The sequence below is a fragment of the Mirounga angustirostris genome, unplaced genomic scaffold (assembly GCF_029215605.1).
Source record: "Mirounga angustirostris isolate CCGP_5_RB_7025 unplaced genomic scaffold, mMirAng1.0.hap1 SCAF_9, whole genome shotgun sequence".
In the NCBI taxonomy this organism is placed as follows: domain Eukaryota; kingdom Metazoa; phylum Chordata; class Mammalia; order Carnivora; family Phocidae; genus Mirounga; species Mirounga angustirostris.
The window spans coordinates 78,719,592-78,732,152 of NW_026991717.1; the positions used below are offsets into that span (position 1 = coordinate 78,719,592).

Genomic DNA, 12,561 nt, shown 5'->3' on the forward strand with positions numbered 1-12,561 from the left:
GACACAAAACTAGAGCAGACTCACTGTGCAAGTTGGTTCCTGAACCTACAGTCGAGCCCTTGGGAATGACGGGCATGAGGGCATGCTGAATTGCCATCTCCCACATCCTGGCCACATCTGCACCAACCCCACTGGTGAGGACACTGCTATTGGGTGGTGGGCTGGAAGGATTGACCACGTTTTCTCCCACGTAATACACTACATTGGCTGTGGTGATCTCAAAACAATGAGGATTGGCTCCATTAGGAATTAAAGCTGAAGCTTTTGCTGGTCCCAGAGATAAAATTTCTGATAAAGGAATTTCCTGTGGAAGAAAGAGTGTACTAACTGCAGTTTATCGCAAGTCTATAAACTTTCAAATAAAATTCATGCTAGGCACATGTGACAAATGACATTACAAATAGCCATCGTTCATGTAAAATAGTTTTATTAAACACAGAATACTGTTAAGCTTTACTGGGGGAAACTTTATCATCTCCTCTTGCCAGAAAAATTCAAGTGACTTTTTTACTATGTTCATGTGGCAAGAAAAAGTACAAATAGGTATAATGATTTTGAACCTGCATCGAGATCTAAGAATATAAATGATTAATTTTTATAATGGTGAGATAGAATCACAACACTTTTGAAATGCACTTGGGTATGCCTGGCTGTTGCTAAGTTTTAACTATCCTTTTAGGCACTGAAAATGAATCACATAATTTGATTCAACAGATGTTAATATAATAGTATAGCCAAATGAACAGTTTTAGTGAGGTAGACCACAGAGATTGATTTTAAAAGCCGTTGCTTTTAAGACAATTTTGACAGCAAAAAATAATTAATCACCACATTATCTATGCAGAGGTATGGCGTGACTAAGAAATAATAACTTCTAAAATAAATTTTTCATTTAAAACTTAATGAGGTTTCCTTTTTCTGTTAGAGCTGTGTAAAGTAGACGCTGTGAGTCATGTCAACTATGGCTGAGGCTGCATTAATTTTGAAGGAGCAAGAATATACTGTTTTCACTATGAACTTCTTTTGGAACCATGTTTTACTGGGTGATACATTATGTGACATCTGTACTATTTCACGTAGAGAGACAAAGTAGAAACTGCTGCCAAATTTTTCTCTAGAGGAAAGTGCTCCTTATGCATATTGGCAATGCATGGAGACATCATACAATGTTTCTTAACCCCCTGGGGAATGTGTTGTAAGACTATAGATGAACAAAAAACCTGGATGTAGTGGATTTCAAGAATTTTCTTGTAGCTAATCTGCTGGACTTCGAATTTTCTAGTTAAAATGCACATATCTAATATACTCAATTAAACTTCCTCTTCCCCACCACCATTTCCTGGGGCCAGAAGCACTCCTCAGGGAAATCTGAAATTCACAGATGACTAACTTGGGGTCACAACCTGATTCCCCCCAGATCTGTAAACTACAGAAAAATAATAAATATCTCCTGGAACAAGCACAAAACTGTCATGTCTGTTAGACGTATTTTGTATTCTTAACACCCTACATTCCCAAGAAGATAAGAGGGAGCAGGAGACTCCAATTAAGGCAAGAGCCATCCTTACCTTGTAGTACCTGCTTCCGGTGTCATTTTGAAAGAGGGTAATGCATTTGCTATCCAATCTCCAATAGTGCCGTTTCCGCTGAAACAGAAATTAGATTTAGGATATTTTAAAAATTTTAAAAATACCAAAGATTAAAAAAAAATACCTAAGAATGATAAAACCAAAACATTTTCCCAATGGAGACATAAGATCTGATGGGCTTTGGACCAGGAAGACTCACACTGAATTTTAGACTCTAGAAAAAGATGACTATTTAGCAATTGTGTGATAAGTTTCTGCATCTCCATTAGAGAGTTAGGAGTAATAAAGGAGATAATATATTTGCACCCAGTGTAGCGCCTGGCACTTAGTGCATGCATAGTAAATATTTCTATTTTTTAAAAGATGTATTTATTTATTTGAGAGAGAGAGAGAGTGAGCACACAGGGGGTAGGGGCAGCAAGAAACTGAAGCAGACTCCCTGCTGAGTGTGGAGCCCAAGGAGCTTGATCTCATGACCCTGAGATCACCACCTGAGCCGAAACCCACACTTAACCTACTGTGCCACTCAGGTACATTTCCATTTTTTTATTTTTCATTTTATTTTTTTTAAGATTTTTTTTTTAATTTATTTATTTGAGAGAGAGAATGAGAGAGAGAGAGCACATGAGAGGGGGGAGGGTCAGAGGGAGAAGCAGACCCCCTGCTGAGCAAGGAGCCCGACATGGGACTCGACCCCGGGACTCCAGGATCATGACCTGAGCCGAAGGCAGTCGCTTAACCAACTGAGCCACCCAGGCGCCCCAGGTACATTTCCATTTTAAAAATTTATTTGACTGCTTGCAGAACTAGAGGTGGATTTGTAGTTTGTAATAAAATAAAAAGGGTTAGATATAAGAGATATAATAAGAGATAATAAGAGATGTAGAATTTATGTATACTCGTTATTTCAGAACATAAGGAATACCATGCTTATCCAGTCAACTATTCTGGCCTCCATTAGAGATGGAAGAATTCTGAATATTACAAAAGAACTAAAGAATATTTTGTTGGATGTCAAGTCTGACTCCATGACATCAACGTAACAAAGTCAGGGGAATGCACCAAACTCTATGTTCTCTTAAGTTGACTACAGATCTAAACTTCCATGATTTGGTGATAAGGTCCTTGTTCAGCCTAGGTATATGTTCCACAATTTTAGGGTGTGTGTGTGGGGGGGGGGGGTGTATTCATCCTTTTAGACCAAAAAGCCCTAGCAGTATTCTTGATCTGAATCACAACTTATCTTAGACCAGTCAAATATATTAGATATGCTTTAAATACTGTATGTCTGCCATGTCTAGGAAGAACTAGAGGATGATATTCAATTGGATCCTATAGTAAGTCATGTAAATCTCTCTCCAGCAGAGAAGACTGATATTATAAATAGAGTAATTAGGTTATGGGTGTCTATTTTTCTAAAGAAATGTTGGGGATCCTATAGATAGGAGGTGAGTGGAAAACACTACCAGTAACTAAGAAAGATGCTTATCAGCAAATGCCAATTAGTTCAACAAAAACGAAGATTTTTCTTTTCTCTCTCTTTCACACATGCACAAATCTCATTCATCACCTATTAGAAAAATCTGGAGTAGTGAACACCTCAGACTACATTTAAAACATTAAAATATGTTGTCCTTTATCTAATAAAATACAGGATCAATGTATTCCCGAATAGGTCAGTTGTTAAGTGATCACTTAATTAAGGATTTAAAAAGTATATAATAGTTATCATTGTTTTTTTCTCTCCCTAAAATGCAGTGTTTTGGTTTTTTTCTTAAATTCTGAATCACAAAGGAGCATTCTGAAAATACATGCTGTCATTTTCATGACTGCTATAAAATGACAGGTAGACATTCAAGTTGTTCGGAGATCATCTCAAGTAACAGAGGTAAATGACTTTGTTTCCCTGAGATTGCTGTCTACACTTTTTTCTAACTCAGTTGCTTGCTCAACTACATCTGACACCCAGAGACTATTAATGTGTTCCACCAGATCCTACGCCATGCCCAAGCAGAGGTTTGCTCCTGCTAACTCACACATCCCGCGGGTCTTGACAAGGCACTAGCAACTCTTCTAATGAAAGCTAGTGAGCCAAGAGTAAACGGCTGGCTGTGGATCTTACCAGGGTGTCCTTGCTGGTGTAGTGGACCATCCATCCTTCTTTCAACACTGTGCTGCTTTTCCTCTTTGTGTGTTTGACAGACTGCACGACTCTCATGAGCGGGATATTGTTGCTTGTTGATGGACTTGAAAAGTCAAAATATTTTGGGAGAGAAATGTTTTTAGATACAGATCTTTTCCTGCATAAAACCTTATTTCAGCTATTTCAGAGGGAAAGTCAAAAAACATTCACATCCCATTTTTGGTGAAATGTACTGTCAGAATACCATGGTTCAGAGTCTGGATTACTCTGAGTGATAGGCACTTCACAGGTACACTTTAAAAATCCTGAAGCAGGATAATAATCACCTTAGTTTTTTAGGTGGAACCGCATGGTGTTCAGTTTTGGGGAAACACCAGCTAGATTACCGTCTTAGTGTCCTGAGGCCACAGTATTCAGAATCACACATAAAAGCTTATTTGCTTACTTATCATAGACTACAGGCAAAATATTAATCATGTGCATAATATCATAGAACATGAATTTGAGTCTGGATAATTTCATAAAAAGTAGAATCTGCTATTTAAACTCTCTTAAATAGCTATTGTTCACAGGATCCTTCATCTCTTTGCCTTTCCTTTCTGTCTCTGTCTCTTCTTGTCTTCTTCCCTACCCACTATGCATATATGCAAGCACCTCCCCCCAAACTTCCCCCCACTTTGATACTACAGAAAGGTACACCTTCAAAAGATAGTTCCGTCACAAGACTAATATTTTCCAGTATATTTTTTATGCCATTAAATGGAAAAAATCCAATTATTTTATCTCTCTACTCATGAACAATTTCAGTTTGCCAATAAATACAGCATTTGTAAAACGGACACAAAAGTGTGAATACATTTTATAATGTAAATCAGAGGCTGGGAAACTTTTTCTGCAAAGGACTAGGTGTAAACATTTTTAAGCTCTGTAGAATACTTAACTCTGCCATTGTGATGCAAAAGCAGCCACAGACAATATGAATGGGTCATGCCTATGTTTCAATAAAACTTTATTACAAAACAGGCAGCAGCCTCATTGGCCATAGTATGCTGATCCCTGATATCAAAAATGGGGATCATCTAGTAATCAAGAAGTACAGATGATCAAATCCCAATATAAAATTTCACATACTTCTGAAATAAAATACAGAACAGTAAGATGTAGACATATGTGATATTTGTATAAGGGGCCAGCTATAAGATAGATGGTGTCCACTGAGGTTGGCCCCTGATCTTTGCAAGTCCAAACAATGAACTCTGAATAAACATTAATTTAGCAGTAAACCTGTGGCTGGCAAGTATGAGTAACTTTCACATGCAAAAGAAAAGGGATCACAGAAACAGGCAATGCTAGAAAGGATGCAAAACTACACCTCTCTAAGGCTATCCAGACCTCCTAACTCCACTGGCTGTCCCCTAGTTCACAGCGCATTCATAAACAAATCAAGCACACACTTTAAATTTCTTCTCCAATAGATAAAAATAGCAAAGAATCTTAAAAAGGAAATTCCCCTGCTGGAGTGAGACTGGGAGTGCAGCCCTCACCTGATGGTTCTGTTGGAGTCTTCAGGGTCAGGGTCTGGGTCCTGCATTTCCCCACTGTCATTCTGGCACTCTGCCATCACCACCTCAGCATCTTGAACCATTGCCTCTTCCATGTCATCCATGAGCCCACTGTTCCTTTCACTGTCATTGTCATCACTCCCTTCTTCCATGACCACATCAGACTCTGCCCCAGGGCTAAGCAAATCTAAAAAATTGTTTTGCATCCATGAAGATAAGCCTGGAATCCTAGAGTCAGGGCTTACGAGAGTTAGGCAATCCTTCAACATTATCAATTGGAAGCCCTAAAAAAACTTATTTCAAGAATTGATCGTCTCTTTCCTTTTCTTTATTTTTTTTAAATTTTAGTTCATAAGTATTTGAAATTATCAGAGGATGAATAGATAATTTTATAAGCAGATGTTTCTTTTTCATGCCCCTAAGCCTAAAAACATGAAAAGACATGGGGAGCCATGGAAGGAAGCCAAGGGTGGGACAGAAGCAAAGTTCTAGGAACCAAAGTGATACCAGGAACGAGTGAGGAGAAAACTGGTCTATTTCAGTAGCCCAGCCCCAGTGGGAAAAAAGGGATACATGGGAGGATGAGGGAAACTTTCACATGCAAGAAGACCCGGGGTCACTGATTCTTGCTATTCCAGTAACTTTTTAAGTCATGGCTTCCAATATATCACATTGGTCACATAAGCAGCAGTTTTTAAATACTTAAGATATTTGATATTTGAAGTAATACTGAATCCTGTCATCATGCATTTGATGGTAATGCAATAAATTATAATTACAGTTGGCCCTTGAACAACATGGATTTGAACTGTGTGAGTCTACTTATACACAGATTTTTTCCGATCAATACAGTACTGTAAATGTGTATTTTCTTCCTTATGATTTTCTTTTTTTTTTTTTTTAAGATTTTATTTATTTGCGAGAGAGACAATGAGAGACAGAGAGCATGAGAGGGAGGAGGGTCAGAGGGAGAAGCAGACTCCCTGCCGAGCAGGGAGCCCGATGCGGGACTCGATCCCGGGACTCCAGGATCATGACCTGAGCCGAAGGCAGTCGCTTAACCAACTGAGCCACCCAGGCGCCCCTTCCTTATGATTTTCTTAATAACACTTTCTTTTCTCTAGCTTACTTTATTGTAAAAATATAGTATATAATACATATAAATACAAAATATGTGTTAATCAACTATGTTATTAATAGGCTTCTGGTCAACAGTCAGCTATTAGCAGTCAAGTTTTGGGGGAGCCAAAAGTTATAGTCAGATTTTCAACTGTATGGAGGGGTTGGTACCCCGCCAATCCCCAAGTTGTTCAAGTGTCAACTGTACTTACAAATGCAGAGTACTTATTTTAAACTGAAAAATAGATCCCGGACCTCAGCCTGCCAAGCTTGGGAAATTCACGTTTTTACCAGATTCTTCTGACTGTATGGGAAAATGCAATTTCGAAGTAATCAACAATATCAAAAACTGCACTGTTTCCCCTTAGTTCCAGTTATCAAGAACATACTGACATTTCCTGGGCCTGAAAAAGTCAATTCCACATGCCACAGAAAGTGGGAAGACTGCCAAGATTTCCATTTTGGCAGTTAATCCATGAATCTCCAAGGCAGGAACTAGTATAGAAATGCTTTCCTTGAGAGATTTCCCCTCTTCTTCTACTAGGTACATATTTCTTCTAGAGAAGAAGGTTCTGGAGAAAAGATAACCCTTTATTTTTCAGCGTTTTAGCATTAAAAATACTCAATTTTTTTCTCTGGTCTTCTGTCCACCATTTTTTTTCCCAGAGGAATCACAAAACTGATATTTGACTCAAGGTATAAAGCAGTCCACTGTCTACAGAAAAAGTCAGCCTGGGGTACTAAGTCAAATATTTTACTAAGACTCCATTAGGAATACTACTCAGGAAGAAAATGTCAGCTGTTCCTTTAGGACATGATGTTTTACTTAGGAATCTTTCAAAGTTAATTTTTACAGTTAGAGTTTTCCCAAAAGAATATTCCCAAGTATAAAAAACAATATATATTTTTAATTGGCTGAATTAAAGTTCTTTTTATTATTATTATTAAAGATTCAAGTTAATAAGCACACATATAACCGAATTAACTGGGTGGAGGAAAGAAGTGGGTGATTATTTCTTGATGGGTCGGTCTCTGATTCTTCCCTCCCTTTCCTCCCAAAGAAAAATTAATCTTTGTCCCAATGCTTGGAAGGAGAAGGATGGAGAAAAAGAGACTGAGAGCTATAACTTGCAGGCATTCCAACATTTTCTACATTTCTGAACAAACTAGGAAAGAAGTATTAAGAAGAAAGCTGAGAAAGAAATTCTGGACATCCAAGTTTTTAGTACTAGCTGTGCACTGCATAGAAGTCAAGCTTTTGGTTTTCTTTCTTTTTTTTTTTTTTTTAAAGATTTTATTTATTTATTTGACAGAGAGAGACACAGCGAGAGAGGGAACACAAGCAGGGGGAGTGGGAGAGGGAGAAGCAGGCTTCCCGCCAAGCAAAGAGCCTGACGCAGGGCTCGATCCCAGGACCCTGGGATCATGACCTGAGCTGAAGGCAGATGCTTAATGACTGAGCCACCCAGGCGCCCCAAGCTCTTTGGTTTTCATCAAAACTCAATGACGAGCGTTTTTCTAAAGTCAAATAGAACAAGCTGAGCCCATAATTTACTTTGGGCTGGGTCACAAGTAACAAAAAAAAAAAATCCTGTGAAGTCATTATGGACACACTCTTGAACAGGGAAGAAGCACAGATGTGACGGCTGATCTTTCACTTACCTCCATTAATGGTCACTTCACCAAGGCAGTTGTTGGGTACTTTGGATGCACAACGTTTGTGACAGTTGAATCTGCAATCTGATCACAACGATTGTAAAAGGAAACAAAAACCAAGCACTCATCAGAAAGAGGAGTTGTGAACTAAGAAAAAGAACAGTAATTTCAAATGGATGAGGACTACTTTCCAGATCAAAGTGAGGCTGGCGACAAATGTCTGGTGGCAAGATCCTCCTTACCTTTGCACTGGAGGCCCTGCCGAAAGAGCCCCTTGAGCAGCTTCTTGCAATACTGGCACACGGTGGGCCGGGTGTATGAGTGGATGACGAACGTGTGCGGTACTTTCACCTTAGACATCAAAATCTTGTCGAGCTGAATCGGTCGTCCAATGTATGACTGAGAATTCGACCTCTTCTCTCGACCAATAAAGGACTCTGATGGTGACTTTTGCTATGTTTGAAATACAGTAAAGGATAATAAGATGTAAGAGATGACTTGATTTATATATACATATAAACACATATATATATATATCTATATATATAAATTGTTTTGTTTTACTGTTTAGTGGTTGGGTCCATAAGGAAATGAGAGGAGTAAACTAAAATTGTGTTTCTGTTATTTAACGTAATTTATACCCCCTTTATTTCTAATCTGATTTACCTTATTTTTACAGTCTGAAAAGAAGAAAATTAGAGATCAGAATATTTGAACCTGATTTCTAGAACTTTCAAATTTGGGGCTTTTAAAAAGTAACATAATTAGTTGTAATGCAGAAGTATAAAGTTGAAGGCAAACACACAATGGTCCTTCACCCCACTGCACATGTTATTTCATTGACATTTTCTGAAGTATGACATGCACGTGGTTAAAAAAAAGGCAAGCAGGTCTGCATAGTGCATCATCTGAAAAGTGCTTACGGTTCCTCTGAAGTTCTTCAAAGAAAAAATAAATATGGTTTGATATTATTCCTCAACAATAGAAAAGTGAAGGGTTAAAATTATATTGTCATTTTTATAATTAAAAAACAAAGCAACTAGTGGACTATACAAGACACACAAATATGGGTGTTTGGTTATAATTACATCTCTGTGACTCTTGTCTCTCATTTTAAAATTATTTAATCAGCCCAGTACATAGATTTTTTAATTAAACCAATTAAAATTAAATGAATTAAATAATTCATTTAAATTTATTACATTTATATATATTCATTATTATACATGTTATTTATATATAAATTTATAACATAATTATTACATTATTACATTCAAATAAATTTAATTAAATGAGTTAATTTAAAATAAAATGAATTAAAATTGTTTCTATGTTTTTGGGCAATTTCATGTAGCTCTTTTTTTTTTTTTTTTTTAAAGGTTCTATTTATTTGACAGGGAGAAAGACAGCCAGAGAGGCAACACAAGCAGGGGGAGTGGGAGAGGGAGAAGCAGGCTTCCCGCGGAGCAGGGAGCCCGATGCGGGGCTCGATCCCAAGACCCTGCCGAAGGCAGATGCTTAATGACTGAGCCACCCAGGCGCCCCTCATGTAGCTCTTGATATCAAGGAAATGTACTTGGGAATGATCAGAATAAATGTATTTTGGAATTATCAGAATAAAAGAGGAATTGAGTTACTTTTTAATAGTTACTATACTTATAGATCTCATTTATTAAGCTCCTACCCTCAGTAATCGTTGTATAAGGCACCTCACAAGATAAGCTTTATTATCTAAAGTCAAGGTATCTAAGCCCACAAAATTTAAATATATTCTTTTGAGTCAAATGCTACAAGAGCCAAAACCTGAACCCACGTTTGTTTGCCTCCAGAGCCCTTATAGTATTACCTTACTCAGTTAGTTTCTGATTTGGAATGGTTACTGACAAGATAAGAAAAAAAAAATCATATTTATGTACAATTTCCACCCATTTCAATGCCTATCAGCACCAAAAGGTAGCACCATGTGTTACCAAATGGGGATATTTTGATTTGCAGATTTACTAGCTGCAATAAAAAGAAATCTGAGATGAAGTTCTACACAGGGATATTATGTCTACGGTTAAATTTGTAATTACAATCCTATAAAAGAAAACTACAAAGGATAATTACTCTGGAACGGTTCAACTCTTGCAGAGAAGTTGAGGGAGCTTCTAATGATAGGCCAAAGGTTTGCCAGACCAGAATCATGACTACGAATATACTGAATAAATATCTTCAATGGAATTGAAAAATAATTAAATCCACAGGGTTAGGTCTCAGTTTTACGTGTCCTTCTTGAATAACTGTAGCTAACGGGACAGTTTTAAGCATAGACTAAAATGCAAATTGGTACTTTTCCATAGTTGGAAAGTTTCAACACTCAGAATAAAAGCTGACCTGGTGTCACATTTTAAAATGGTCTCAGATTTGGAAAATCCTATGAAAAGTTGACCAAATCACTCTTCAACTATTTTCCTTAATTTAAGACACCTAATTCTAGGCTATGTTAACAGAACCAGTTTCACAAAGGGCTCTTTACTATACCGTGGAGTGAAGTCACTCAGAAGAGCAAGAGGCAATCTGATAAATTGAATGTTTTCTTCTTAGCCAACACGGTAACATTCACATAAACACTGCCTTAAACTACAAGTCATTTCCTTTATTACCTTCAAGGCAGGATTGCATACGGAATTTTAAAATGTTATATGAGTTTAAAGAAGAGAAGTTAGCTGTCACTGTGGCCTAGAGACTGTATTATACACACATTCAGGCAACGGTGAGATTCATACAGCCACATGTGTGCTTGGCACGGAATAACAACTCAAATTCTGTAATTTATAGTGTCAGAAATTAAGACTTTAATAGCACTTAAGATTTAATAGCGATTTAAGCTTTTAGTAGCATTAACAAAGAGTGCCCTCCTGGCATTCATGACATTTTAAAATTAAAATCAGCTAGCATCATGACCAGAAATACATATCATCACCTTTTCTTATAGTTCCAAATACATTACTTAATTTCAATGTGGCCTATGTTTCTAAATTAAAAAGTAAAGCTTTAAAATCTTGAGATGCGTTGCATGCATAGTGATTTATGTGGGAACTGATTTACTGCTAGAAGGAGCTTGTGTCTAATTTTACTAGATAACACACACTCTGGGAAAGGGAGAATGGGAAAGGCTTTGGAAGTTTTGTTTGCAGAATTATATTCTATTTTTCTGGAGTATACACACACACGTGCATGTGGTTTTTCCTACGAGGATGCAAATCTCAGAAGCTAAGACAAAAAAGGAAGAGTGGGTCACTATTTGATAACTCTGTAAGTGCTTATATTTATCCATTCTTCAATCAAAATGCAAAACAAGGCCTTCACTGATACATAACAGATTGTAAAACAAACAAAAGCCTATGAAATAAGGCTATTGCCCTGTAATACACATTTATCATTGTTTATGTAAATGTTAACGCACCAACTTTTCAGTAATCCTGCCAATCATCCCTTTGAAACTAATTCTAATGATGTGAACACAAACCAAACATTCCTAAGGATTTTCAGAATCAGTGATGCATTTTTCCTTAATAATTAATATTCAGTTACCATTTTAAGCCAAAAAATGTAATTTCAACTATGTGAAGTTTTATTTGAAGGTATGTGGACCAGAAAGCCATAATTATAGTATTTTGTTTGTTGTATCAAAGTAGGCAAAATTTAGAAATTGGTAATGTTAAAAAACAAAAAAAAACAAAAAAACCAGATCCTTAATAAAATCTCCCTGATCTAAATCCAACTAGCTTGGTCTTTAAAATAACTTCAACATGAAATTAGACGTAGTGGTGAGTCAAAGTCAAGGAGTAATGTTGACTTAAACAACCGGGCTTTTGTTCATGTTGATACATTATCATACAACATAAAGAGAAATAGTATTGTCTTATCTCTTCCTTAACTTCATTTTATTTTTTTACTTATTTGTATAATTATAATGTACACAGTCCTTTAAGATCTTCCCCTTTTTTTCTTTTTTTAAGTAGGCTCCATGCCCAGATGGAGCCCAACGTGGGGCTTGAACTCATGACCCTGAGATCAAGAGTCAGATGCTTAACCGACTGAGCCACCCAGGTGCCCCATAAGATCTTTCTTTAAAGTCAGCTCTGGTAAAGAGAAAATTCTTTATTCATCAACACCAGTGAAGGTTTTACTAGGTTAACTAAGTGGTGTTTAAATTATTTCCCACTGCTACTTGCTGTTCCAGTTTGGCACCATGTATTTGGTGAACCTGAGCAACCTGTAGAATGAATGTTTTTTATGGGAATAGGGGAGGAAAGTTGAAATGCTCTGGAAAGGGAACAGCTACATTTTGTTTCATTCTGCTTCTTTATTATGTTCAGAGCAAAAACTGGCTCAAAACTCACAGGACAGATCTCAAATTCCCTTCTCTGCAATTATGGTAAGTGCATGCAGGAGGATGTACTTCTAAAAATTTACATTTCTACACTAGCCAGTGGTATTATGAATT

At 37.0% G+C, this 12,561-nt stretch overlaps 1 protein-coding gene across 3 annotated transcripts in view; it reads right to left on the reverse strand.

Moving 5' to 3' along the window:
- Nucleotides 1-12,561, reverse strand: part of PRKD1 (protein kinase D1) — a 317,603-nt gene that overhangs the window by 47,520 nt on the left and 257,522 nt on the right. For all 3 annotated transcript variants that reach the window (XM_045900646.3, XM_064570895.1, XM_064570894.1), the window contains exons 5-10: nt 8,312-8,522; nt 8,076-8,153; nt 5,277-5,481; nt 3,712-3,835; nt 1,569-1,646; nt 25-304 (exon numbers count right to left, since the gene is read on the reverse strand). In XM_045900646.3, coding sequence (XP_045756602.1) covers nt 25-304; nt 1,569-1,646; nt 3,712-3,835; nt 5,277-5,481; nt 8,076-8,153; nt 8,312-8,522 — 976 coding nt within the window. The remainder of the gene's footprint in view (nt 1-24; nt 305-1,568; nt 1,647-3,711; nt 3,836-5,276; nt 5,482-8,075; nt 8,154-8,311; nt 8,523-12,561) is intronic.